At 46.2% G+C, this 24,511-nt stretch overlaps 1 protein-coding gene across 8 annotated transcripts in view; it reads left to right on the forward strand.

Annotated features, from left to right (window-relative positions):
- Window positions 1-24,511, forward strand: part of TRAPPC10 (trafficking protein particle complex subunit 10) — a 96,018-nt gene that overhangs the window by 54,243 nt on the left and 17,264 nt on the right. For 7 of the 8 annotated variants that reach the window (XM_063720825.1, XM_054542614.2, XM_063720826.1 and 4 more), the window contains 11 exons: window positions 343-590; window positions 7,888-8,034; window positions 8,612-8,726; window positions 10,125-10,201; window positions 11,255-11,346; window positions 13,117-13,257; window positions 13,578-13,690; window positions 18,060-18,574; window positions 19,395-19,536; window positions 22,076-22,234; window positions 22,972-23,201. In XM_063720825.1, coding sequence (XP_063576895.1) covers window positions 343-590; window positions 7,888-8,034; window positions 8,612-8,726; window positions 10,125-10,201; window positions 11,255-11,346; window positions 13,117-13,257; window positions 13,578-13,690; window positions 18,060-18,574; window positions 19,395-19,536; window positions 22,076-22,234; window positions 22,972-23,201 — 1,979 coding nt within the window. The other variant, XM_024239284.3, reaches the window with a different exon arrangement.

Consider the following 24,511-nt stretch of genomic DNA (forward strand, 5'->3'; position numbering starts at 1 on the left):
CCTAAGACTAGAGCCCTCCCTTGGCCTGAGACAGAGCCTGAGCTCCCTAACCATGTAGCCTGTCTGTCTCTGGGTGACTTCCCAACCTGTTCAGCTCCCGCCCGTGACTTTCTGGGCATGGTAGGGTGGCGTGCCCTGTTGCCTGGGTCACGTTACCCTCAGCTTGGCTGTCAATGCTGGGAGCCGAATGGGTGCGCATCACTAGACCACAGCGGGTGGGCAGTGTTCACAGAAAAACTGGTTATGAAGCTGCCTGTTTGCCCACCATCCTCAGCCTGAGCAGGAAGCTCAGGAAGGTGAAGTACCTGCAATCAGCACCTTTCATGATGTGTGTTTGTTTAGATGGTGCCAACTGGCTGACTTTTTTCTGCCAGCCAGTGAAGAGCTGGAACGGATTGATCCTCCGAAAGCCCATAGATATGGAGAAGCGGGAATCGATCCAGAGGCGAGAAGCCACCCTGTTAGATCTGCGCAGTTACCTGTTCTCTCGCCAGTGCACCTTGCTGCTCTTCCTGCAGAGGCCGTGGGAGGTGGCCCAGCGCGCCCTAGAGCTGCTGCACAACTGTGTGCAGGAACTGAAGCTCTTAGAAGTGAGTCGGCTGTTTTCCCAATTTACCCGTTTCTTGATTGTTCCAGCAGAAATCTCTGAACCTTGAGATCCCAGGCATTGAACTGTTTGTGCTTAAGAAAGGGTTTTCTTTTCTGAATGTCTTTAATTTTCAGTATATTATTTGCTTAGTTACTTTTTACGTTGATTAATTGCTCAAAAATAGAACTCTGTTCTCAACATGCTGAAGTTTGTGCCGGTCCAGAGCAAGCCTCTTAGATGAGCTTCTCAGTGAAGCTCACTGGCTGACTGCGGCCTGCGCTGCTGCGTGAGCTGTCTCCATGGGGAAGAGTCACTCACCTGAGGGACACGCAGAGCTAGATTTTGCATGTAGACATTTATTTTATTTCAGACATTTATGTCATGTAGACATTTATTTTATTTGTCTTTTCAGATAAATAGTTTTGCACATGGCCATGCAGGTAGCAATGTGAGTGACACACAGCAGGCTGTGCCCCATTGATTAGTAGTACGGAGCTTCATGGAAGATATGTCATAAATAAGTGTGTGTGTGTGTGTGTGTGTGTGTGTGTGTGTGTGTGTGTGTGTGTGCGCGCGCGCGCGCGTGCACTTATTGGGTGTGTGAATGTAGTTAGTAAAACATTTGTCTTTAGAGATAAATTCACCCAAGCACTGAACTCTTACTGTCCATAGAACCATGGACATTCTAGTGAGATGAAAGGACTGTAGAGACCGTATCTAGTCTGGTGATTCTTGTTTCAGGGTCCTCTTTACCCAGAACAATTCACACACACACAAAATAATACTTAGGACTTGAGGATTTGTGTACACCCCTGCCACCCATCCCCTGGTTAAGATCTCCTGAGTGAGTGGTCTCTGATGCTGTTTTGTAAACAAGAAAACGGAGTCTGGAAGTGATTAGGTCTGAAGAGTATAAGCCATTGATGGGGATGGTGTTTCATAATATAGGAACTTATTTTTGTGTGCTTGGTTTGAAATAATTTTAAGAGATTTAAACTTTAATTAATGAAGAGAAATATATTTTAGTTAATTTCAAAAGGAGAAGTTATTTCAGAGCTAAGCTCATTAGTACCTAGCCCAAGTCACAAACTCAGAAACTTAAGAATTTTTATCAAATGATTTTTCTTCACCTAATGAAGCAAATGAGGAAAAGCAACATTTCCGCCTCAAAATGACCCTCTGGGCTGCCTGTAATCACCTGGATTTAGAGACTGCCTGGGTTGCCCTAACCGCTGGTTGGGGACGGGGCCGTGAGGGAACCATTCACTCCTAGAGCCGGGCTCTCTGTTCACGTGTGCCTAGGGATTTCACGTGATGTTGAGATTTTTGTCTTACTAGCCGCGGGGGGGAAAAATTGAAGTAATCAAGTCCAAATGATTCAGACATGATGTCTTCTGAGTGAGACGACCCCAGGAGGCTGATTGGAGAGGGCTGTTAGTTTTGTTATTACCTTGCGGCTGGAAGGAGAAATGTGTAAGTAATAGAGGGTGTGGGCTCTGGAGTTCCTTGTAACGTCGGGGTTCACAGGAGCCACACGGGGTCTGTTGGCTCCTCTAGGTGCTCGTCCGCAGGGCTGGGAAGTCACTGAGGTATTTTCAAGGCTTTGTATTGTGTGAGGAGCCTCTTATCCGCGGTGTATTTTCCGAGCCCTTTGCTTTGCTGAATGAAGTTGTTGTCCGCTTGGCCTTTCCTTGAGTGGAAGCTGCCCATTGCTTTTAGTCATCGCTATTGCACCTCTTTTCACTGTTGAGTTCTGCGTCTCCAGTGAGAGGAGGTGGCCAAAGGTGAATGCTGGATTTGAGGCAAGGACATGTCACCCACTGATGACTTTCTCACAGTCTATCAGTCTCTTTCCTTCTAAGAACCCACGTCCTGTTTCCTCATCTCCTTCTGATGCACACAGCTGGCTGCGCCTCCTTACATGTGCTGTGCCTGTCGGCTTCCCAGGCCAGAGAGGACAGCCTCCCTTGTTGCTTGTGTTGAAGCCCACACAATCCTCTTTGCACACTTTGCTCCCGTGTTTGATCAACACTGAGATTCACACTGTTTACTTAGAGGGCTTCGCTGGTAACTTCACGTCAGAAGTGTTTCTCTTTCTCTCCTTTTTTCTAAATTTTTGAATTTTTTGGTAGAGATGAGTGTCTCACTGTGTTGCCCAGGCTGGTCTGGAACTTCTGGGCTCAAGTGATCTTCCCTGCTCCCCTCCCAAAGTGCTGGGATTACAGGTCTGATCCGCCCCGGCTGTGTTTTTCTCTCTTGTGCAGTAGTTTTTACTCCAGTCTAGTTGTTAGGATTTTTTGGTGAGAGTCAGGTTTTAGGGCTACAGTTGAGCAGAGGCCAGAGGATAGGTGTACCACTGTCAGCTGCAGATCCCACTGTCCCACTTTCGAGTGGGTGGCTTATAAAACATGTTCTGCTAACATCTTGGTTGCTTTACCAGTTGATTTGAAGTACCTCATTTATTTAAAGAGAATAGGAGGCAACGAAGTGGCCAGCTGTGATGGAAACTAGCCCTGCTCTGTAGTAGGGCTTGATCCACACTCCAGGGGCGACGGGGGCTGAGGAGGGGAGCAAGATGGCCACATAGAGGCCTCTGCCCTGTGGGTGCCGCTTACTAGCCTTGCGCACTCCCTTGATGGAAAATGTGTTAAGAATGGAGATTGTGCCTACTTTGCACAATCTAATTTTCCCTCCATTTACAAAAGTTGAATGTTTTCTCTATGTAAATTTGGAAAATAACAGACAAATATACGAGGAAAATGTCGTTGCTTTTGCTAGCAGGAAGAGGTTCCCTTTTTTTGTCCATGGCCTTCTTATGTATAGATGAACTGCAGTTATTTCCTTGCTCCTATTTGGACATTTGAATTCTTCAAAATTCTTTGCAATTGCAGCAGTTTGTGTCCTTATACATACATCTTTGCGTGTAAATTCATACAAGTAGAATTGGAAGGTTGAAGATAGACATGTCTTTAAAACTATATGTTGTCAATTTGTCCTCCAGAAAGGTCTCCCCATTTTCAGTCATGCTAGTGATGCCTGTTTTCCTGCACCTTTGGTAAGAAAAAAGTATGATACGTATATATTTTGTTGCCAAATTAGAACGGGGAAGATACTTTCTTGAAGGCCATAATGTGTTTGTTACAATGATTGCCCAAGTGATTTTTTGGGGGGTTGCACTCAAATGGTAGGAGTATCAAAAGAGAGAAGAACATGAATGCCTTTAATTTTATACTTGGAAGTGGCAAAATGGCACTTGCCATTGCTAATACAGCAATCAGGAGAGGAGGAGGGGCTTTAAGGAAAATTAATATAAATTAAGAATTTGTTTAAAAAGTCTGTTATTCACAAAAGATGATATCCAAATGGCCAGGAAGTATCTGATGGCCCATTAGGGAAATGTGAGTTTTCTGGAGACGGTGAGGCCACCACCCGGTTCCAGAGTGAGGTGACCAAGCTGCACGCTCTGCCATTCAGTCTCAGGCTCTCAGGGCGGAGCGGAGCCTTGGTCTTTGTTGTGTTGGGTGCTGTGGCATGCTGGGTGGCAGATGCCACCATAGGGGCATGGCCTTCATGGTGTTGGCTGAGTGCCCATTTTCTGTGTCGGCCACCGTTTAGGAGCAAGGGGCTGACATTTGTTTGGATGACTCAAAGCCATGAAGCCATGGCTGCAGAACAATTGTTCTTTTCCAGAGTTTGTGAGACTCTTGTTTTTTATTCTCAAGCTGCACTCTAATGGGTAAAAGAAGCCAGGGTGGCTCCAGCACTCTGTCCCCTTCCCCCGAGCTCTTGCGTCTCTGCTGCAGGGATGCTGGTGGGAGAAGAGTGCTGGTGCTGCCTGTGTTCTGCTGTGAGTAGCCTGGCGCACTTGGGGCTGGGGGCGTCTTTGGAGCCTGAGAAGGCGTCCCTCCGTTGAGGCAGGGGTAACATTGCAAATAGCTTTACCCATAGTAGCCAAACACTGGAAACAACCCAGACACTTGATAGGAGTGGATAAATAAACTGTGGCCAACTTGTAGAAAGGTTTAATAAGCAGCAGTGTAAAAGAACAGGCTGACAGACTCAGCAAGGTTGAATCTTAAAGATACTGTGTTGAATTAAAGAAGCCCCATGTACGAAGGAGGACATGCTGTGTGATTTCATAATATGAAGTTCACAAATCAGCCAGAAGGAATTGATGGTGGCCGAAGTCAGGATAGGGAGTGCCTCTTTGGGGTGGGTCTTGACTGGGAAAAGGGACTTGAGAGAACCTTCTAGGATCATTTTATTTCTTGATTAGGTGGTGGTTACATTTGTAAAAATCATCGACCTCTAAATTTAGGGTTTGTGCCCTTCACATACCTTGTTGTATGCATTTTGCCACTTGTTTTTTCAAAGCAATGAAAAAGTATCACTGCAATTAGGTGTTAAATAAATTTGTTTCGTTAACATGTCTGGAAGTCTTAGATGTCTTACTGTGGAAGGTCTCGCTGCTGCGGAGCCCACCTCTGTCAGGCCCTCCAAAGTATAGAGAAGAAGCAGAGTGCCCGGCCCCCTTTGGGGTGTTACCTGGGGTTTGGGTGGGAGCTGAGAGACACACACGGTAAGTAGTAACATACGAGGCAGGCGGCTCTGCAAGGCGGCACTGCAGAAAGGGTTGTGTGTGCCACATCACATGCCAAATTCACATGCATGTCTTTTTTTTCCATAAAAACTGAAATTTTAAATGATGTGTGATAGGAAATGTAGGGAGCTGTGATTCTCCTGGGAAATAAAGGCACTTAGAGCACGGAGCCAGTGAGAACTCACAGCAGAGACCAGAGCAGGCTCGGGGGAGGCTTTGCACTGTGGGAGGTGTGAGTTCCAGAGGGAGGGGTGGCCGAGCTCACCTTCAGGTTTCTGTTATTCAGTGAAAGCGGGCCCCTGTTCCTTGGCGTGGGTGTATGCAGGACCTGCCTGCTTTCTCCCACCTCCTCCAGGATGGAAGTTGAAGGTGAAGTCTCAGCAGCCAGTGGCCAATGGCTGCCACTGGATTTTGTTGTTTTTACCCCAGAAAAGCTGCTGATACTTGATGCTGCTACTTTTCTAATAACTGTCGTTCAAGCTTACCAAAGCGGGACTTGCTCTTTGCAGGAAAAAAATATACCAAGAACTGTTCTATAATCATGCCACACAGTAATTAATGCCACTGTTGGCATTTTGGTGGTATCATTTGGGAGCCTTTCTGGGGTGCACCTGTGCTGTCAGGTGGCTCCTCAGCTCTCGGCTGCTGCTGTTCCCTGCTGACTCAGTTCAGCGCCTGGTTGCGGAGCGGCCCTCGTGCCCTGGCTGCTCTTGCTTCTGCATCTAGTGTCCTCTGCCGCGGCTCCCCTGCTGTGGCTCCTGGGCTTTATCTCCCTTCTCTGTGGATGCATCTTTACTAAAAGCACTGTACGTCTTCCTGCTTTGTAAGAGTCTCTCGTGGTCTCCTAGGAGGTTTTTGTTTGTTTGTTTGTTTTGAGTTTCGCTATTGTTGCCCAGGCTGGAGTGCAATGGCATGATCTTGGCTCACCACAACCTCCGCCTCCCGGGTTCAAATGATTCTCCTGTCTAAGCCTCTCGAGTAGCTGGGATTACAGGTGCATGCCACCACACCTGGCTAATTTTTGTATTTTTAGTAGAGATGGGGTTTCATCATATTGGTCAGGCTGGTCTCAAACTCCTGACCTCAGGTGATCTGCCCACCTCGGCCTCCCAAAGTGCTGGGATTACAGGCGTGAGCCACCGCGCCCGGCCTCTCCTAGGAGGTCTTTCTGTGTGTGCCCAGGGGAGGTGCCTGTTTACAGAAGCTTTTGCGCAGTGGGTACTGATGGTGGTAGCGTCTTGGGAGATGAAAAGTATCCCAGATCTCCTGGCACCTGGGAACCAGGTGGGCCTGCAAGGTGCGGTCAGCCCACTCCAGGCCTGCTGTGGTTTGACTGATGAGGACGCTCCTCAATCGGAGGGACACGCTCTGTCCAGGATCTCAGAGCTGCGTCCTGCTGCCCCGCTTTTCTGTGCCTTCTCTCAGTGTGGTATGTTTGGGTGAGAGAGTTGTGCAGCTTTATGAAAGTGGCTTCCAATTATGCAGTTTTTGTCCTACACTGATTTTTTTCCCCCAAAAGGTTTAAGTAGCTTATCTTATTTTTCAAAAGTTGGGCTTTTTAGCTTTTATGGGAACATTTGATGGCACTCTTTGGTTCTTCCTTGTTGGTTCCAGGTCCTTTATTTGTGCTCAGGGTGCCTTGCAAGAGTTCTTATGGGAGTCAGTTTCCCCAGCATTGGCAGCTCATCACCTGTTGACTGGTGATTTGAAGAGCACAGGTGAACACATTTCACCAAAACTAAGACACATGGTGAAGTTAGTGCCACCAGAGAAAAAGTCAGCATTGCCACTTGAAAGTGTAAGATGCCACTTGATAAAGAGAAACATTCCTATTTCAGAAGTGCTAAAATGTGGAGGAAAACTGCATCTTAATACAGCAGGCGCTTTTGCTTTTCTGATAGTGTTTCTTTTGTTTTTTAAGTGGAAAGGCTCAAGTAAATACAGAAGCAGAGAGGATAACATAATGCCCGTGTAGAACCCATGAACAGTTACAGTAGGCACAGTGCCTGGCCAGCCTCTACTTCATCTGCATCTTCATTCACTTGCCTTGGGACGTTTTTCAAATACAGACATTGGGTTTCACCTGTAAATACTGCAGTGTATAGGGAGCACTAGGGAGCTCTTTTTCCCAAACATAACTATACTGTCTTTATCACGCCTGAAGAGTGAACTGTAATTCCTCATGTGATATTTCTACTTGGTATTCAGTTTCTGCTGTTGAATGTGATCTTTCTTAAATGTGACCAAGCAGTCATTTGAGGTCTTAGTTTTCCCTCCCCTCTTGACGCTGATCTGTGGCCAATCCTCACTCTTGGAGAAAATGATCATATTTGGTCTTTTTCTAGGTTTTTCCTTTTTTAAAAAAAATTCTTTTTCTATATATATTTTTCAGATCTGGAACTGCAGACGCTTTTTCTTAATAAGGTTTTCAAAAATACAATAATTGAAAGTTATACATAAAACCTGATAACACATTTGAATGTAGGTCACACTGCTTTTCTCTTCCCATGTGAATGTAGGTGATTAGTGTTCTCTGCCCCTTTCTCTCTCCTGTAGCTCTACATATCACAGAACTGTTAGATGAGGTGGCTGCTTGAAGGATGGAGGGTTTTGCACGTTCAAGCTAGAGCATGTGGGTTTGTTCAAGCTAGAGCTCTCCCGGAGCACCCCTCACACGTTCGCATTTACACCCCCACAGGTCTCTGTCCCACCTGGTGCTCTGGACTGCTGGGTGTTTCTGAGCTGTCTGGAGGTGTTGCAGAGGATAGAAGGCTGCTGTGACCGGGCACAGATCGACTCAAACATTGCCCACACTGTGGGGCTGTGGAGCTATGCCACAGAAAAGGTGCCTACCTGCCCAAGTGTGGAATGCTCGCGTTGTCTCTGCAGCCATGCCTGGGTGGCGGAGGAAGTCTGCTGTTTGGAGGAAAGGTGTTGCTCATTTAGATCACAATGCATCCACTTTAGTGGCCCTAGAAGGTGTCTGGGTGCAGCCAAAGAAGTCATAGTTCCCTACCACATGTCGATGTAGTCAGCAGACAGCAAGCACTTGCTGTGCTCCTGTGAAATTGACTCTGTACCCTGAGTCAGGGGACACGAGGGTGGTGCTGAAGTGTCACCTCAACAGGCAGAGCTGTGCTGGTGTGTGCAGCAGGTAGGCTGCCAGGGCTGGGCTTATGCAGGTGCAGGTGGAGCCTGGGGAACTCAGGGAGGTGAAGGACAGAAGCGGAGGATTCCCACCCTCTAAGCCTCACTGGGAGCTGTTGTGTAGGATGTATTTTTGTATCCAGATTTGAGTCATTGGGTAGGAAGGCTAAATTTCTTCTAGAATTTAGCTGGATTTGAATTTTTATATTTAAATTCTTGAATTCCCTGATGACTCTTATGGCAAATTAATTGAAATTGTGGATTTATCTTAACAGTTAAAGTCCTTGGGCTATCTGTGTGGACTTGTGTCAGAGAAAGGACCTAACTCAGAAGATCTCAACAGGACAGTTGACCTTTTGGCAGGTTTGGGAGCTGAACGACCAGAAACAGGTACTTTTTTGTGTGTACCTATGTGAGTGGTGAGGTGGACAATAATGAAAATGTCCTTTGCAAGTTGGCACATGTAACCCAAGTTCTAAGAGTAATCATATTACTCACCATTTGGAAAATTATACCCATTATTAGCTGACTGGATTAAAGCACATGATAGTTTACCTTTTAACAGCATAATGCAATATTAGAAATAGTTGAAGAAATTGGAAGGAGTTTCAGAAATGTAGCTGAGTTTCTCCTGGGCTTAAGGGACTTTATAGCTCATGTTCAAATGCACCACTCTCTCTCTGAATTACAGATGATCTGTTTTTCTAACAATACGACCTGACGATTTTTTTTTTTTTTTAAGAGACAGAGTCTCACTGTGTTGCCCAGACTGGAGTGTAGTGGCACAGTCTTGGCTCACTGCAGCCTCGACCTCCTGGGCTCAAGGGATCCTCTTGCCTCAACCTCCCAAGTAGCTGGGACTACAGGTGTGTGCTACCACACTTGGCTAATTTTTAATTTTGTGTAGAGATGGAGTCTCGCTGTATTGCCCAGGCTGGTCTCAAACTCCTGGCCTAAAGTGATCCTCCTGCCCTGGCCTCCCAGCAAATTTTTTAAAATAAATTGGCTGGGCACAGTGGCTCCCACCTGTAATCCTAGCACTTTGGGAGGCCGAGGTGGGTGGATCACCTGAGGTCAGGAATTCGAGACCAATCTGACCAACATGGAGAAACCCCGTCTCTACTAAAAATACGAAATGAGCCAGGCGTGGTGGCGCCTGCCTGTAATCCCAGCTACTTGGGAGGCTGAGGCAGGAGAATCGCTTGAACCTGGGAGGTGGAGGTTGTGATGAACAAAGATTGCTCCATTGCACTCCAGCCTGGGCAACAAGAGCAAAACTCCGTCTAAAAAAAAAAAAAAATTCTCCTGGATAATAAGACTCTTTGAAAGGAGGATTACTCATTGTTTTACGTAGGAATATATGATGAGTATTATTTAGCAAGACTGTTGCTAAAGAATATCTGATGAGCTGAAAGCATTCTTAGTAAATTGAATAAATGTTTAAGGGAAAAAATACATAGTATTTATATTTCACTGTTTCAACTTGAGACCATTTCAGATCACTTCGGAAGTAATTTAATTCATTGGAGTATTTGTAATATATGTTTCTAAAAAAGTCTAGTTCTAAAGATCAGAGAAAAGCATGACACAAAGTGTTTTGACTATTTTATGAATATGTGAATTGAAAGAGAATGTACATAATCATGTAGTTTCCGTTGGCATTGGCCGGTTTATAATTTCACAAGAGTCAGATGAGGTCATCTACCTGCAGTATGTGAAGGTGAATGTAAAGTCATGTGACTGGACATGATGAAGATGAAGAGGGACTCTCGTTTCTTTCTCTTTAAGCCAACACAGCTCAGAGTCCTTATAAGAAACTGAAAGAAGCATTATCATCAGTGGAAGCTTTTGAAAAACACTACTTAGTAAGTATTAACAGTGTTCAATGTCTGTTCCATGAATGCCTGTCTCGAGAAGGCTTTGCTGCCTGGCCTGTGGAGTTGGGAAGGAGCTGGTATTGGGGGCCCCTTCTTGTTGGCTTGTTTAGTTTCTTTGGTACCTGGGGAGTTGTGGACAAAGCGTGGAATAGTTTTGTTCATCGACTGTGTATTAGTACCCATGGCACCATGTTAGGCATGAATCATCTTTGAATATTTACAGTTTTGTTCAAATTGGGTTTGCTCACATAGAAATTATGAGAGGATACTGAATACTTTTCTTTGTAAAAAGGAGTAATTTGGACTTGGGCAGAGCTTATTGTATTTGATTTTGAAAGACTTAAATTAGCAAAACTTTAAAAAACGGTGTAGGCAGAAGTGTGGCGGGTCAGCGTCATCCCTGGGTCATTGGCAACTTGAGCGTTTGGTCTGCCCGTAATGGCTGTACCTCTTATACACACAGCTATGAAAAATACCCAGCATGTCACCCACGTGCGGAAAGTCCTTGGAAAAGTTAGATGTTTTGGATGAGTTTGTGGATTTCTTTTATTATTATGCTTCATAATTTATACACAGGTTACCAATTTTGATTATATATTACAGAAAAATTCACAAAAATAGATGCAAAGGAAAAAATAATGTTACATTATTAACAGTGTCTTCTGCGGGCTGGGCATGGTGGCCCACGCCTATAATTCAACACTTTGGGAGGCTGAGGCAGGTGGATCACTTGAGGTCAAGAGTTTGAGACCAGCCTAGCCAACATGGTGAAATCCCATCTCTGCTAAAGATACAAAAAATTAGCTGGGCGAGGTGGCGCCTGTAGTACCAGCTACTTGGGAGGCTGAGGCACAAGAATCACTTAAACCTATGCAGTGAGCTGAGATCTTGCCGCTGTGCTCCAGCCTGGGCGATGGAGCAAGACTCTGTCTCAAAACAAAAACCCAACAATGTCTTTTGTGTAAGCTTTAGGTGAATAAATGTAGTATTTGTCCATCTTTAAAAGTTCAAGTACATAATTGTGTTTTTACTTCCCCACAGGATTTGTCCCATGCCACCATTGAAATGTATACAAGCATTGGGAGGATTCGATCTGCTAAGTTTGTTGGAAAAGATCTGGCAGAGTTTTACATGTAATTGATTTTGTACTTTTCTTTGAATTCTAAACATACAAATAACATGAGAAGATTTGTTATATATGGAGTTAGTGTAAAGTGTACATAAATTTGTAGATTGAAAAGTGTAGATTCTCTTACCCAGTCCTCATAATTTTGTTTTTCAGTTTCTTCTGAAAACCAGATGGAGAGCTTTTCTGCTTGTTACTCTTAATAACTGTTACTGGTCTTTGAGGTTCTTTTATTTAATTAAATATATACATTTTTGTAACTAAGTTTAATTAAAGAATTATAAGACAGTATAATGGTGAGTAAATTGGCATATAGATTCTTACATATTTTGTTATATAGCATTTCTCTAGTTTTATCAAGTATTAAGAGGACTGAAAAACCTCAAGGCCATTGATGTAAAGCTACCGCATGTGTCAGGTTTGTGAAAGAGGGATGATCTAGGGATGACTGGAAGAAGGTGTGTACAAATACTACAGCATTTCCATTCCAGCTCCAGCTTTGAAGTTTGATTCCAGAAAAACTCAAAATTTAGTGTATTTCTAGTGTGCTTCATAAAATCAGACTATCAAAGAGAAGAAACCCCAGTGGGTCATGTGGTTACCATTTCAAAGTACTCAAAGGAGATACAAGCTGTAAGGAAAAAGATACTTGTTTTCATTTTCTTAAAAAAAAAAAAAAAGTGTGATTGAAATGAGATCTTGAAATCTGTACTCAAGTAATTTCATTAGGTGAAGCAAGAAATGAGAATTGATTTGAACTGATGTGAATTGGCTAGAAAGGGATTCTTAGATCAGCTAAGTGAACTTTCTGGTTTTCTAGATGTGGTTGGAGCAGCTTAGCCAATTACCCACTAATTAACAGCAGAGTCACAGCTAGAATATAGCTCTCTTGAATTTCCATGTAGTGTATCTAAAGAGGAAGGTGCTCCTTAATGAAGCAAAGAGGCTTCTTGGGAAAGGGGAGGGGATCCTTGTTGCTCCTGAGGCTTTGACAAGCCCTTATTAATTTGCATTTTAAAGGCAGGCAAGGTCGCACACACCAGTAGTCCCAGTTACAGTGGAGGAGGCTGAGGCGGGAGGATCACTTGAGCTGAGGAGTTTGAGACTGCAGTGAGCTCTGATCATGCCACTGTGTTCCAGCCTGAGTGACAGAGCAAGACCCCATCTTTAAAAAAAAATTGTGCTTTAAACTTTGCTTTGGGGGCTGCTATTTTAATTCTCCAGCGTTCTCTGGAAGCCGGAGCCTGTGGAGTGCTCTTTGCCTGAGTTTCCAAGTGGCTCTGTGCTGCCTTCCGCTTGCGCCCTGTAGGCTGCTTCTGTGTTTCTGTGCCTTTAGTAGGTAGTGTAGACCCATACTTGGACTTCCTGGCTTCATTGCTGACTAGCAGTGTACTTGTGGACAAGCCCTTCCTTCACCTTCTCTTAGCCTTGGCCCTCTTGCCTGTCAGCTTGAGATCATGAATGATAGGCTCACTTTCTTATCCTGAGATTCAGCTATGCAAGTTCCTCGACGTGTGTATAAAGCCAGACCGACAATGTGTTGTGCTCTTATCACCACACGCTTATTTCTCAGATCTTTGCCTGGGAGTCTAATTATGTCGTCCTGAGTAGGTGTTCTTTCTCATGGAGCGGGGTGGGTAGAAAAGGGCTATCTAGAGATGTTGAGTCTGTCCTGGCATGGGGTCTGGAGGATGGAGGCCAAAGCGGGAGAGATGGGGTCTCAATGTGTTGATTATCCCTAGCTGTAATGAAAGCTACTGTTTGTTGACTTTGCAAGGAGGAAAAAGGCTCCACAAAAGGCAGAAATCTATCTTCAAGGAGCACTGAAAAATTACCTGGCTGAGGGCTGGGCACTCCCCATCACACACACAAGGAAGCAGCTGGCCGAATGTCAAAAGCACCTTGGACAAATTGAAAAGTATCCTTTAATGTTTTCATGAAGCAGGAAAATTATTTTCTATTTATACAGCAACATTGCCCGCAATCAATGTTTCATTCACACCTATTATTAAGGAGAGAAAAGTCCTAACTTATACATATGTATTGTATAGAAAATGAATGAAATGTCTAGTCGATTTTTTATAATCTAATTTTGAGTCCTAGTAACTAAAAAAAAAAAAAAAAAAAAAAGCCCTTTGGCTTTTGAAGCCTCTATGAAGGCCGTAGGAGACTTTGCATCCGCTTTGCCCCGCACTCCTCAGTGTGAACCTCTCCACGCTCCTTACCTCTCCACTCCAGCTACCTGCAGACCAGCAGCCTTTTAGCCAGTGACCACCTCCTCACTGCAGAGGAGCGCAAGCACTTCTGCCAGCAGATACTTGACTTTGCCAGCCAGCCGCCAGACAGCCCAGGTAAGACCAGTTCCTACAACTTTACTAGGAATATTTTCAAATATTACAGAAGTAAAAAGAATACAAGATATACCAACCACTTATAGTAAACAATTGCCAACATTTTGCTGTGTAGCTAACATGTATCTATGTCTTTCACTTGCCTTTTTTTTATTTTTGCTTAAAGTCAAACTCTAGACCACATTGGATCTTCTAAAAATAAGGACAGTCTCTTAACCACACCCAAAGAATTAATAAGGTTCTAATATCATCTACTAAGTAGGCCATATTCACATTTCCCTAATTGTCTTAAAATATTTTATAAATCATTTTTAATAGAGTCCAACAGGATATCACATATTACATCTGGTTGTTAGATCTCAGTTCTCTTTTAATTTAAAAAAAGTTCTTCCCAAAAAAGTTCTTCCCATCTTTTCTTCTTCTCTTCCTCCTCCTCCTCCTCCTCCCCCTCCTCCTCCTTCCTTTTTTCTTCTTCTTCTTCTTCCTTCTTTCTTCTTCTTTCTTCTTTCTTCTTCTTTTCTTCTTCTTCTTCCTTTTCTTCCTTCTTCTTCCTTCTTCCTTCTTCTTCTCCTTCTCCTTCTCCTCCTTCTTCTCCTTCTCCTTCTTCTCCTTCTCCTTCTTTTCCTTCTCCTTCTTCTCCTTTCTTCCTTCCTTCTTCCTTCTTCCTTCTTCTTCTTCTTCTTCTTCTTCCTCCTCCTTCTTCCTTCTTCCTTCTTCTTTTGGGTCTCGCTCTGTTGTCCAGGCTGGAATGCAATGCTGTGATCTCAGCTCACCACAACCTCCATCTCCCGGGTTCAAGCAATTCTCCTGCCTCAGCCTCCCAAGTAGCTGGGGTTACGGGCGCCCGCCACCATGCCCTGCAAATTTTTTGTATTTTTAGTAGAGACAGTGTTTTGCTCTGTTGGCCAGGCTGGTCTCAAACTCCTGACCTCAGGTGATCCACCCATCTCGGCCTCCCAAAGGGCTGGGATTACAGGTGTGAGCCACCGTGCCTGGCCTTTTTCTTCATTTTTTAAGACAGTGCTTTTTTTTTCTTTTTTTCTTTTTTTCTTTTTTTTAATATAACAGCATTATTGTGATATTCACAAACCATGTAATTCACTCATTTGAAGTTTATAATTCAATGGCTTTTAGTCTGTTTCAGAAATGTGTGCAACTGTTACCACAGTCAATATTATTTTTTTTTTTTTTTTTTTTTTTTGACTATCTTGCTCTGTTGCCTGGGCTGGAGTGCAGTGGCGCGATCCCAGCTCACTGTAGCCTCAACCTTCTGGAGTCAAGAGATCCTCTTACTTTGGCTTCCTGAGTGGCAGGGACCACAGGTGTGGGCCACCACACCCAGCTATTTTTTTTCTTCTCTGTCACCTAGGTTGGAGTGCAGTGGCATGATTGTAGCCCACTGCAACCTCTGCTTTTTGGGCTCAATTGCCCCTCCCACCTCCACCTCCCGTGTAGCTTGGACTACAGGAGCACACCACCATGCCTGGCTAATTTTTGTGTTTTTAGTAGAGACAGGGTTTTGCCATATCACCCAGGCTGGTCTTTAACTCCTGAGCTCAAGGAATCTACACACCTCGGTCTCCCAAAGTGCTGGAATTACAGGTGTGAGCCACCGTGCCTGGCCACCACAGTCAATTTTAAAACATATTTATCACCCTAAAAAGAAATGCCATACTTAACCCCGCCACCCCCTTCCTGCAGCCACGAATCTACTCTCTGTCCCTCTAGATTCCGATTCTGGATGTTTCATACAAATATAGGTTGAGTGTCCCTAATCTGGAATTCCGAAATGTTTTAAAATTCAAAACTTTTTGAGGACCAATATGACTCTCAACGGAAATGCTTATTGGAACATTTTGGATTTTTAGATTAGGGCAGCTCAACAGCATGTCATACAAATATTGCCAAATCCAAAACAATCAGAAATCTAGAATGCTTCTGGTCCCAATCATTTTGGATAAGGGATACTCAACCTGTAGAATCTGTCAGCCTAAATAATACACACAGGGAGTCTCTCTACAAAATAATATTTATTTGGAAATAGGGCATTGCAGTGCGAAACACAGGCCATAGTAAACTATGTGCATATTCAGGAAAGGGGTTTTAAAGGGAAAATGAGGATTACATCACTGGTTTGGGGTGGTGATTCTCGGCTACAAGGATCAACGGGGTGGTGCCAGTCAGGGTTGGACAGCAGTTGCTGAGCAGATACCTTGGTGGAAGAGTGTTTCGTATAAGGTTGCAGCGGCCTTTCTGCCAGGCTGTGGTGTTTGCAGATTCTTTCGTAACATTTTTTGTTATCAGGCATGCATGCATGAGAGTCCTCCCTTCATGGCCTTCTCTGGCTCTGTTAGTCAAGGTTTTGTTGTAGTTGTTGTTGTTTTTTAGCACAAGTGACTCCCTTTTGATTCTGACAACTTTGACACATGGTCCAGTGTGTGCTGTTTTGTGGCTGGGTTCTTGACTGACCATAATGTTTTCGAGGCTCATCTGTGTTGTGGCCTGTGTCAGTGCTTCATGTCCTTTCATTGCTGAATCCTCCAAGCCAGTTGTCCTACAGGCTGGCCTGCCTTCTGGAATTTATCTCAGTGTTTCCTCATAGGAGCATCTAAATGGAAGTTAGAGTCAAATTCATTGTTTTGGCAAATATACTTGTAGATCATGCTGTGTGGTAAGATTAGATTTATTGTGAAACTGAGCTCCTCGCCTTAGTTTGTCTAGTGTGCTTATTTAAGGTAGTTACTGTGTTACTCTATTCGGGCTAATATAAACAACAGGGATTTATTTTCTCACAGTTCCGGAGGCTGGAAGTCTGCTATCAGGGTGCCCCAGGGTCAGTTTCTGGTGAGGGCTCCCTTCCCTGCTTGGAGACAGCTGCCTCCTCGCCTTGTCCTCACATGGTGGGAAAGAAGAGAGAGCAAGCTGTCTGCTGACTCTTCTTAAAGGACAGTAATCTCATCATGTGTGCCCCACCCTCACAATCTCATCTAACCCCAGGCACGTCCCAAAGCCTGGTTCCAAATACCATCAGGTTGGGGGTTAGCGCTTTACCACATGCAAGTCGGAGAACACATTTCAGTCATAGCCATGTCTAACTATTTGAAAACCAGTTTTCCTAGAAGTTTCAGGTCAGGTTGATGTGGTTATTGACTGCTGGGGTGTATTCACTTATAGGCATCTGGGGCCCGGTGTGGTGGCTCACACCTGTAATCCCAGCACTTTGGGAGGCCTGGGCAGGCAGATCACTCGAGGTCAGGAGTTTGAGACCAGCCTGGGCAACATGGCAAAACCCTGACTCTACAAAAAATTAGCCAGGTGTGGTGGCGGGCACCTGGAGTCCCAGCTACCCAGGAGGCTGAGGTGGGAGGATCGCTTGAGCCCAGGAGGACTGGGCTGTAGTGAGCCAAGATGGTGCCACTATACTGTAGCCTGGGCGACAGAGGGAGACCCTGTCTCAAAGAAAGGGGGAAAACAAAAGGTCCATCTGGATGGGTTTCTCAGGAGCATCATGACATTAGTTTGGCTTTGTAGAGTCTTTAATTTGCCCAAACTGATTGTTGGTAGAGCCATGACCACATCTGCTGCTTTGTATTTGAGATTATTTGACTTGTGATTTTCCTGCCAACGTTCCTTGGTATCTCTATATGAATAAAATATTCCACAATTGTTTACTGTTTTCTCATGATCTATGGCATCGGTCTTGGCAAGTCCTTTAGTTGATGAATATTTAATAAATAATTAACTGGTCAGTTCTGCAGCCTTGTGTATTTTCTAGACAAAACCAAGGTACTTACAGTTTGGTCAGAGAGAGAAGGGCCCAGAGAGAGCATTAGGCTCTCACTCCAGCAGCAACTGTAGACCTGGCTGGTTGCTGCCGTCCTGGGCCTGGGGGCACAGAGGGGTCCTACTTAATCGGCTGACTTCGTAGACTGGCAGACACCTGGGGTTTGTTTCCACATCACAGCAGGGCACTTGGGCATCTTCACTGAGCATGTTTTTAAGTAGGTGAGAAAATATTGGAATCCTTTGGAAATAGCTCTAGAAATTGGACTATTTACAAACTGTAGTTTGAAATTGAGAGGTAATTGACCTGTATTTCTCTTAGGTTTGTCAAAGCAGACTTGAGAAGGTTAATTTCTGTACATTTTATGATTTCTAGGCATTATGTAGGTATTTGCTAATATTTTGCTTTTGATACAATAGCTTTTGGGGGGTGTGAAGATGGCAAGAGGCTGGGCTCAGCTGTTGTGCACATCACTGCTTCTTGCTTCAGTCTGCTCTCGGTGATCTTACTGTGTCCAAGGCCTGCTGCTGCTTACTGTCAGGAAGTGTGACTTGGGGAGTCAGTTATGATAATGTCTATTTACAGGTCATAAGATAGTGCTACCCATGCATTCCTTTGCACAACTGCGAGATCTCCATTTTGATCCCTCCAATGCCGTGGTCCACGTGGGCGGCGTTTTGTGCGTTGAGATAACCATGTACAGCCAGATGCCTGTGCCTGTTCACGTGGAGCAGATTGTGGTCAATGTCCACTTCAGCATTGAGAAAAACAGCTACCGGAAGACTGCGGAGTGGCTTACCAAGCACAAGACGTCCAATGGGATCATTAACTTTCCACCCGAGACCGCACCTTTCCCTGTATCCCAAAACAGTTTGCCCGCGCTGGAGTTGTATGAAATGTTTGAGAGAAGCCCATCTGATAACTCCTTGAACACGACCGGGATTATATGCAGAAATGTCCACATGCTCCTGAGAAGGCAGGAGAGCAACTCCTCTCTAGAGATGCCCTCAGGGGTGGCTCTGGAGGAGGGTGCCCACGTGCTGAGGTGCAGCCACGTGACCCTGGAACCAGGGGCCAACCAGATAACATTCAGGACTCAGGTATGCGTTCAGGGTGGGAACTTGACTTTCAAGTTTGTAAAGAACGGCCATGGAGCTTACAAGAGCTGTCTGGAGTGTGGTGTGAATTGAGTAGAGTCCTTTGTTCTCCTAACCCTGTTTTTGTCTCTATCCTTATACAAAAATACACTGATGTTTTCTTTCGTATTTATACAATTTTCTGACATTTGATAAATTCTGAGTGAAGTTCTTAACGTAGATATTTGTTCTTAGATTAAGTTAGCTTTTTAACTCATTGGATTATTGGATTCAGTTAGCTTTTCCCCCTGTGTATGAAAATATACACCCTCATTTGTTAAAATGAGGTTTCAAAGAAGGTGGTACACTTTCCCACTCAAACTTATTTTCCTTTTGTGGCTGGCTGGGTGTCAAAACTGGTGTTGCTCACCCACTCTAACATAAAGTTTTCTCTGACACAGGATATCCTGTAAGTTCCACTAACTCAACAGGATTTGGCCTGTGGAAAGTACAGCTATTTGTCACATTTTTTAGTCTAGAGCAGGGCTTAAATCTCGTGCTGAATATCTCTACAATGTCACAAATACAGTTTATTAAGTTGAAAATACCTTATTAAAGTTAAATTTAAGCATCAGTTACTCAGAAAATCACAAATTGAGAGATTCTGAGGGCCTTTTGAAGAGCCCAAGCTTAGAGGTTTAGGCACAAGAGCAGGGGGTACAAGAGGGAAAGAAGTACAGGCCTTTCTGGAGTTCAGAGAGACTGCTGCACCGCGCAACCGCAGGAAGCTCCTAACTACAAAACTGGGTGACGTGGTTTCAAATGCCTGATTCTTTGACTCTAGGCCAAGGAACCTGGAACGTATACACTCAGGCAGCTGTGCGCCTCGGTGGGCTCCGTGTGGTTCGTCCTCCCTCACATCTACCCTATTGTGCAGTACGACGTGTACTCGCAGGAGCCCCAGCTGCACGTGGAGCCACTGGCTGGTGAGTGGGGTCCCCAGCCCTTGAGGAGGCGCACCGCTGGGGCGGTTCTGAGGAGACCTGCTGAGATGCCAGGCTTCTCATAAGTTTTAGCTGTGTCTGCCTTTAAGAGATATTTTGGGTAACATAATGGAAATTTTGCCTGGGAACTAGCTGACTGCCTCTTTTGTTTATCTGAATATTTGCTTTCCTGTAATTGCTTTTTCATGTTTAATAAACATGGTGTATCTGAAAATAAGAAACACAGAAGAATTAGCTCTGAGAGTGGAAAAAAGAAACTCAAGGTATTTTTTTCTATTGGCTCACTCAACCTAATGGTCAATGCAGAGGACTTCTGGGCCCAAATGTGCAGGGTTTCCCCCAACAGGCAGGCAGTCAGCCCTGCAGCGAGGCTCCTGCAAGTCAGTTCTGACCCTGTCTACTGGAGCTGGCATCAGACGCCACAGGGTGAGGGCTCAGTCCCCAAGACAGTCCCCCTTTCCCATGCCAGCCACCAGCCCAGGGTTCTTTTGCTTGTGCTCCTGACCGACTAGCTAGAAATCAGGGCTCTCACAACCCCCTTTCTGGGTTTGATGAATTTGTTAGAACAGCTCACAGAACTCAGGGAAACACGCTGACTGGATTATTATAAGGGATATAGATGAAGAAGTGTGGAGGGTGAGGTATGGGGAAAGGGGTGCAGAGCTTCCACGCCCTCCCTGGGCGCCACCCTCCAGGAACCTCCATGTGTTCAGCTGCCTAAAAGCTCTCCAGACCCTGTCCTTTGGTTTTTATGGAAGCAACATTACACAGGCATGATCAATTACACCACTGGCCACTGATGAGCAACTCGACCTTCAGCCCCTCTTTCCTCCCTGGAGGTTGGGTGCCACTGCTGAAAGGCCCGACCCTCTAATCCTGCCCTGGTCATTCTGGTGACCAGTCCTCATCTTGAAGCTACCTTGGAGCTGCCAGCCTCCAGTCAACTCATTAGCCTACAAAAAGACTTTGGAGATTCTAAGGAATTTGGGAGCTGCTATGCCTGGAAATGGGGTTGAAAACTACATGTGTATTTTACAGTGTCACATTAGCCAAGAAGCAGCTAATGTCTACCACAGGGTTTCATAAATATGTATATAATTTCTTGCTTAGAAGTACATTTCAAATGCTAAACACTAGATTTAGTTAGGATCTATACTCAGATCCCAGCACTTTGGGAGGCCAAGGCTTTGAGACCAGCATGGGCAAGCCAATCCAGGCAGGATGACAAAACCCCATCTCTACAAAATAAATGAAGTAAATTAGCTGGGTGTAGTGGTGCACCACGGCCTCTAGTCCAGCTACAGGCTGGAGCCCCAGCTGAGGCTCCTGCCTCAGCCTCCTGAGCCCAGGAGTTTGAGGCCTCAGGGAGCTGTGATTGCGCCACTGCTCTCCAGCGTGGGTGACAGAACAAAACTCCATCTCTTAAAAAAAAAAAAAAAAAGTTTTCCTTTGAAAGCGTTGATTAAACTTGTCCATCTGGCATGGCATTTGAGAAATTCAAAGCTATTGTCCTTTCTGATAAGTTCTAAAATTGGAAGGAGTTGCTATAAACAAATGATTGAAGAACATGTGGCAGCTGAACAAGAGTGAGTGAATGTCTCCTTTGTTCAGGCTAGCAACAGTTTATTTATTTGCCTGTTTCTTCTATGTGGAAAAAAATCACAAAGGGTATTTTTCTGTTGTTCCCCCCTTCCCACTATTTTTCTGCATTCGTGCCTCTTGTGTGGCCACCAGCAAAGGCTGTCAGATGTGGGACACAGCAGTCAGTCTCTCCAGTGATTCTTCCATTGGAACATTGTGTAGAGAAGCTGAACTCGATTCCCGCAGGGGAGCCGAAGCACCAGCCAGCGGGCCCTGCCCTCCCCATGGCCCGGTGGCTGCAGTGCCAGGCTCATGGCCTGGCTCCTGCTTCCTGCCTAGTGTCCCCTGTCTCTGTCCACTCTCCCCCTGGTCCTGGTATCTTGCCTGCCTTCTGTCTTCCCTGCAGCAAGATTCTCAGAGGCCTCAGCTCACTCCTGCCCCTCATTGCTGTCTTGGAATGAGGGGGAGCCACCTGACTGCTGACTGTTCTTAACCCAAAAGCCCGTGGCCTGAAGCTGAAAAAGCCAAAGAAGGTTTTGAATATTTGAACAGCACCAGCACAGTCAAGTTTTCTTTACAGTCTCTTCTTAAGCCTCATTATCTGATTCTCTTCTACTACTTATTGGCAGGCAAATTTTGTGACCCTCAGAGACGTAGTCATGATCATAATCCCTGACTTGCTAAACCAAGATGAGTATAAGACTCCTTGACTCACAGAATTCTTTTTTCCCCAGCAAGGTTCTCCTTCAACCCTGTGGTCCACATCATTGAGATGAAAAGTTAGGGCAGAAGGGGATGGAAGTAGAGAGAATTCATGGAGATCCCAAAGGAGCAAATCTTTCATAGTAAAAGAAATAGAGCCCCTCTCACCCCATTGCAGGCCCTAAGTTGCTGTCTTCTGGTTGGCAATGGTGCTGAGCCGTGATCTCTTTTCCTTTAGATAGCCTTCTGGCAGGCATTCCTCAGAAAGTCAAGTTCACTGTCACTACCGGCCATTATACAATAAAGAATGGAGACAGCCTGCAGCTCAGCAATGCGGAAGCCATGCTCATTCTGTGCCAGGCGGAGAGCAGGGCTGTGGTCTACTCCAACACGAGAGGTGAGGTGCCTCCCACCCAGGCCCAAGGAGGATACCCACCTTGCCCTGCACCGTGTGGGTGTGAGGGTGAGCCTGGCCTTGCTGCCATCCCGCTGAGCGCCCCTCAACAGTGTCTGGAGTCAGCGTTCCATAGGAGTACTGCGGCCTGGTGCCTGTGCTGGGGTCCCATTTGAGGTGATAAACTGAGAGTGGTTCACACGCTGAGTGGCCGAGCAGTGCTTATCTGGCTGAGGATTAGGAGATGGGGGTCACGGCTGGGGTCACGTTCCATGGCGATGCCTGCCAGACCCTGTCCACCCCGGGCTGGCCCTGCTCCCGAGAAGCAAACGCAGAGCAGCCCTTGTAGGTGCTGTTGAGAGCCCTGAGCACTCCCATCCTCCCAGCCACGAGGAAGGGGAAGGGGAGGACCGTGCTCCCCTGGGTGGGGGTGGATCTGCAGATGAGCTGGAACGGGAGAAGGTCATGCAGGGACCTACACAGGACTTGGGTGGGCCCCGTGGGAAATGCCCTTTTCCTGTCTTCAGATTGAGATCAATGATGGGTCTGGGCGCCTGCCTGCCGGCTTTCACACGGGGCCGCTCTGTCCTAGGGGCTTTGTTCTTGGGTTTGCCGGCCAGGTGCGCAGGAGTGGGAGAAGTTGAGCAGTGGCCTCACTGCTGGGCCATCACCTGCTGTAAGGAAAAGGACAAGTGAAACCGAGGGAACAGCTTTGAAGTGACTTTTTCTGTCCTTCGTAGAACAGTCTTCTGAGGCCGCGCTTCGGATTCAGTCCTCCGACAAGGTCACGAGCATCAGTCTGCCCGTTGCGCCTGCGTACCACGTGATCGAATTTGAACTGGAAGTTCTCTCTTTACCTTCAGCCCCAGCACTCGGAGGGGAGAGTGACATGCTGGGGATGGCAGAGCCCCATAGGAAGCATAAGGACAAACAGAGAACTGGCCGCTGCATGGTTACCACAGACCACAAAGTGAGTAGGGACAGTGGAGGAGCTTAGCTTGTGGGGCCTCCTCCGCCAGCCTGCCTGCTGGGAAAGGCGAAGTAGTGATGCCTGCTGTTAGCCTGGCTCCTTCTGATTCCCGATGCCCTGGGCATGTGTTTAGCAGTTCTATCTGTGAATCACCCTTTCTTAGATAAGAGGTGCATTTTTTGCAAGGACAGAGACAAGCCAGCTCTACGTTTCCCTCTCAGTTCCAGGGGCCAGGGAGTTTGCTGTAAGAGGTTAGGGCTGGCCTAGGCATGAGGGGCGTAAAACTTGGGTCATGTCCATTAGACCGATGACGAGGCCAGAGGAGGTCTGTGTCGTGTGTGCCTTGGTGTCTGTCCACTGAAACTCATAAGCTCAGCCAGGGAGGAGCTGTCTCATTTTAGGCTTTGGTGCTGGTACTTATTGACAGTTTCTTGAGAAAGATGTGATTTCGGTCCCAGAGCCACAGGAAATCAGCTCGTGGAATGTGTCGCTGCATCATGTTACTCAGGGTGTGCCCAAGTCTTGTAGCCCAGAAATCAATGCTGAGGGCTCTGAAACAGCCCAAGGGTCGCAGTATACGCCCAAGAGCAGCGGGGGAAAAGGGCAAGGAATGCCGTCTTTCCAAAGCACGAAGTCACCAGACAAGTCCACGCCTGAAGAGGAATGTTGTAATGTTCAGCTTTTGAAGATACCCGCGGAAGTGTCTTTCCCTTAACTCACACAGACATTCACCATTCGCGACGGTGGCGCTTAGCTCAGCAGGAGCATGCAGCACTGGTGGCACGCGTGCTGTGTGCCGTGTTATCCTGCTTTTCCCTGGCGCTGGCGGCACGCGTGCTGTGTGCCATGTTATCCTGCTTTTCCCTGGCGCTGGCGGCACGCGTGCTGTGTGCCATGTTATCCTGCTTTTCCCTGGCGCTGGCGGCACCTGTGCTGTGTGCCGTGTTATCCTGCTTTTCCCTGGCGCTGGCGGCACCTCTGCTGTGTGCCGTGTTATCCTGCTTTTCCCTGGCGCTGGCGGCACCTGTGCTGTGTGCCGTGTTATCCTGCTTTTCCCTGGCGCTGGTGGCACCTCTGCTGTGTGCCGTGTTATCCTGCTTTTCCCTGGCGCTGGCGGCACCTCTGCTGTGTGCCGTGTTATCCTGCTTTTCCCTGGCGCTGGTGGCACGCGTGCTGTGTGCCGTGTTATCCTGCTTTTCCCTGGCGCTGGCGGCACCTGTGCTGTGTGCCGTGTTATCCTGCTTTTCCCTGGCGCTGGCGGCACCTGTGCTGTGTGCCGTGTTATCCTGCTTTTCCCTGGCGCTGGCGGC

The sequence above is a fragment of the Pongo abelii genome, chromosome 22, assembly GCF_028885655.2.
Source record: "Pongo abelii isolate AG06213 chromosome 22, NHGRI_mPonAbe1-v2.0_pri, whole genome shotgun sequence".
NCBI lineage: Eukaryota > Metazoa > Chordata > Mammalia > Primates > Hominidae > Pongo > Pongo abelii.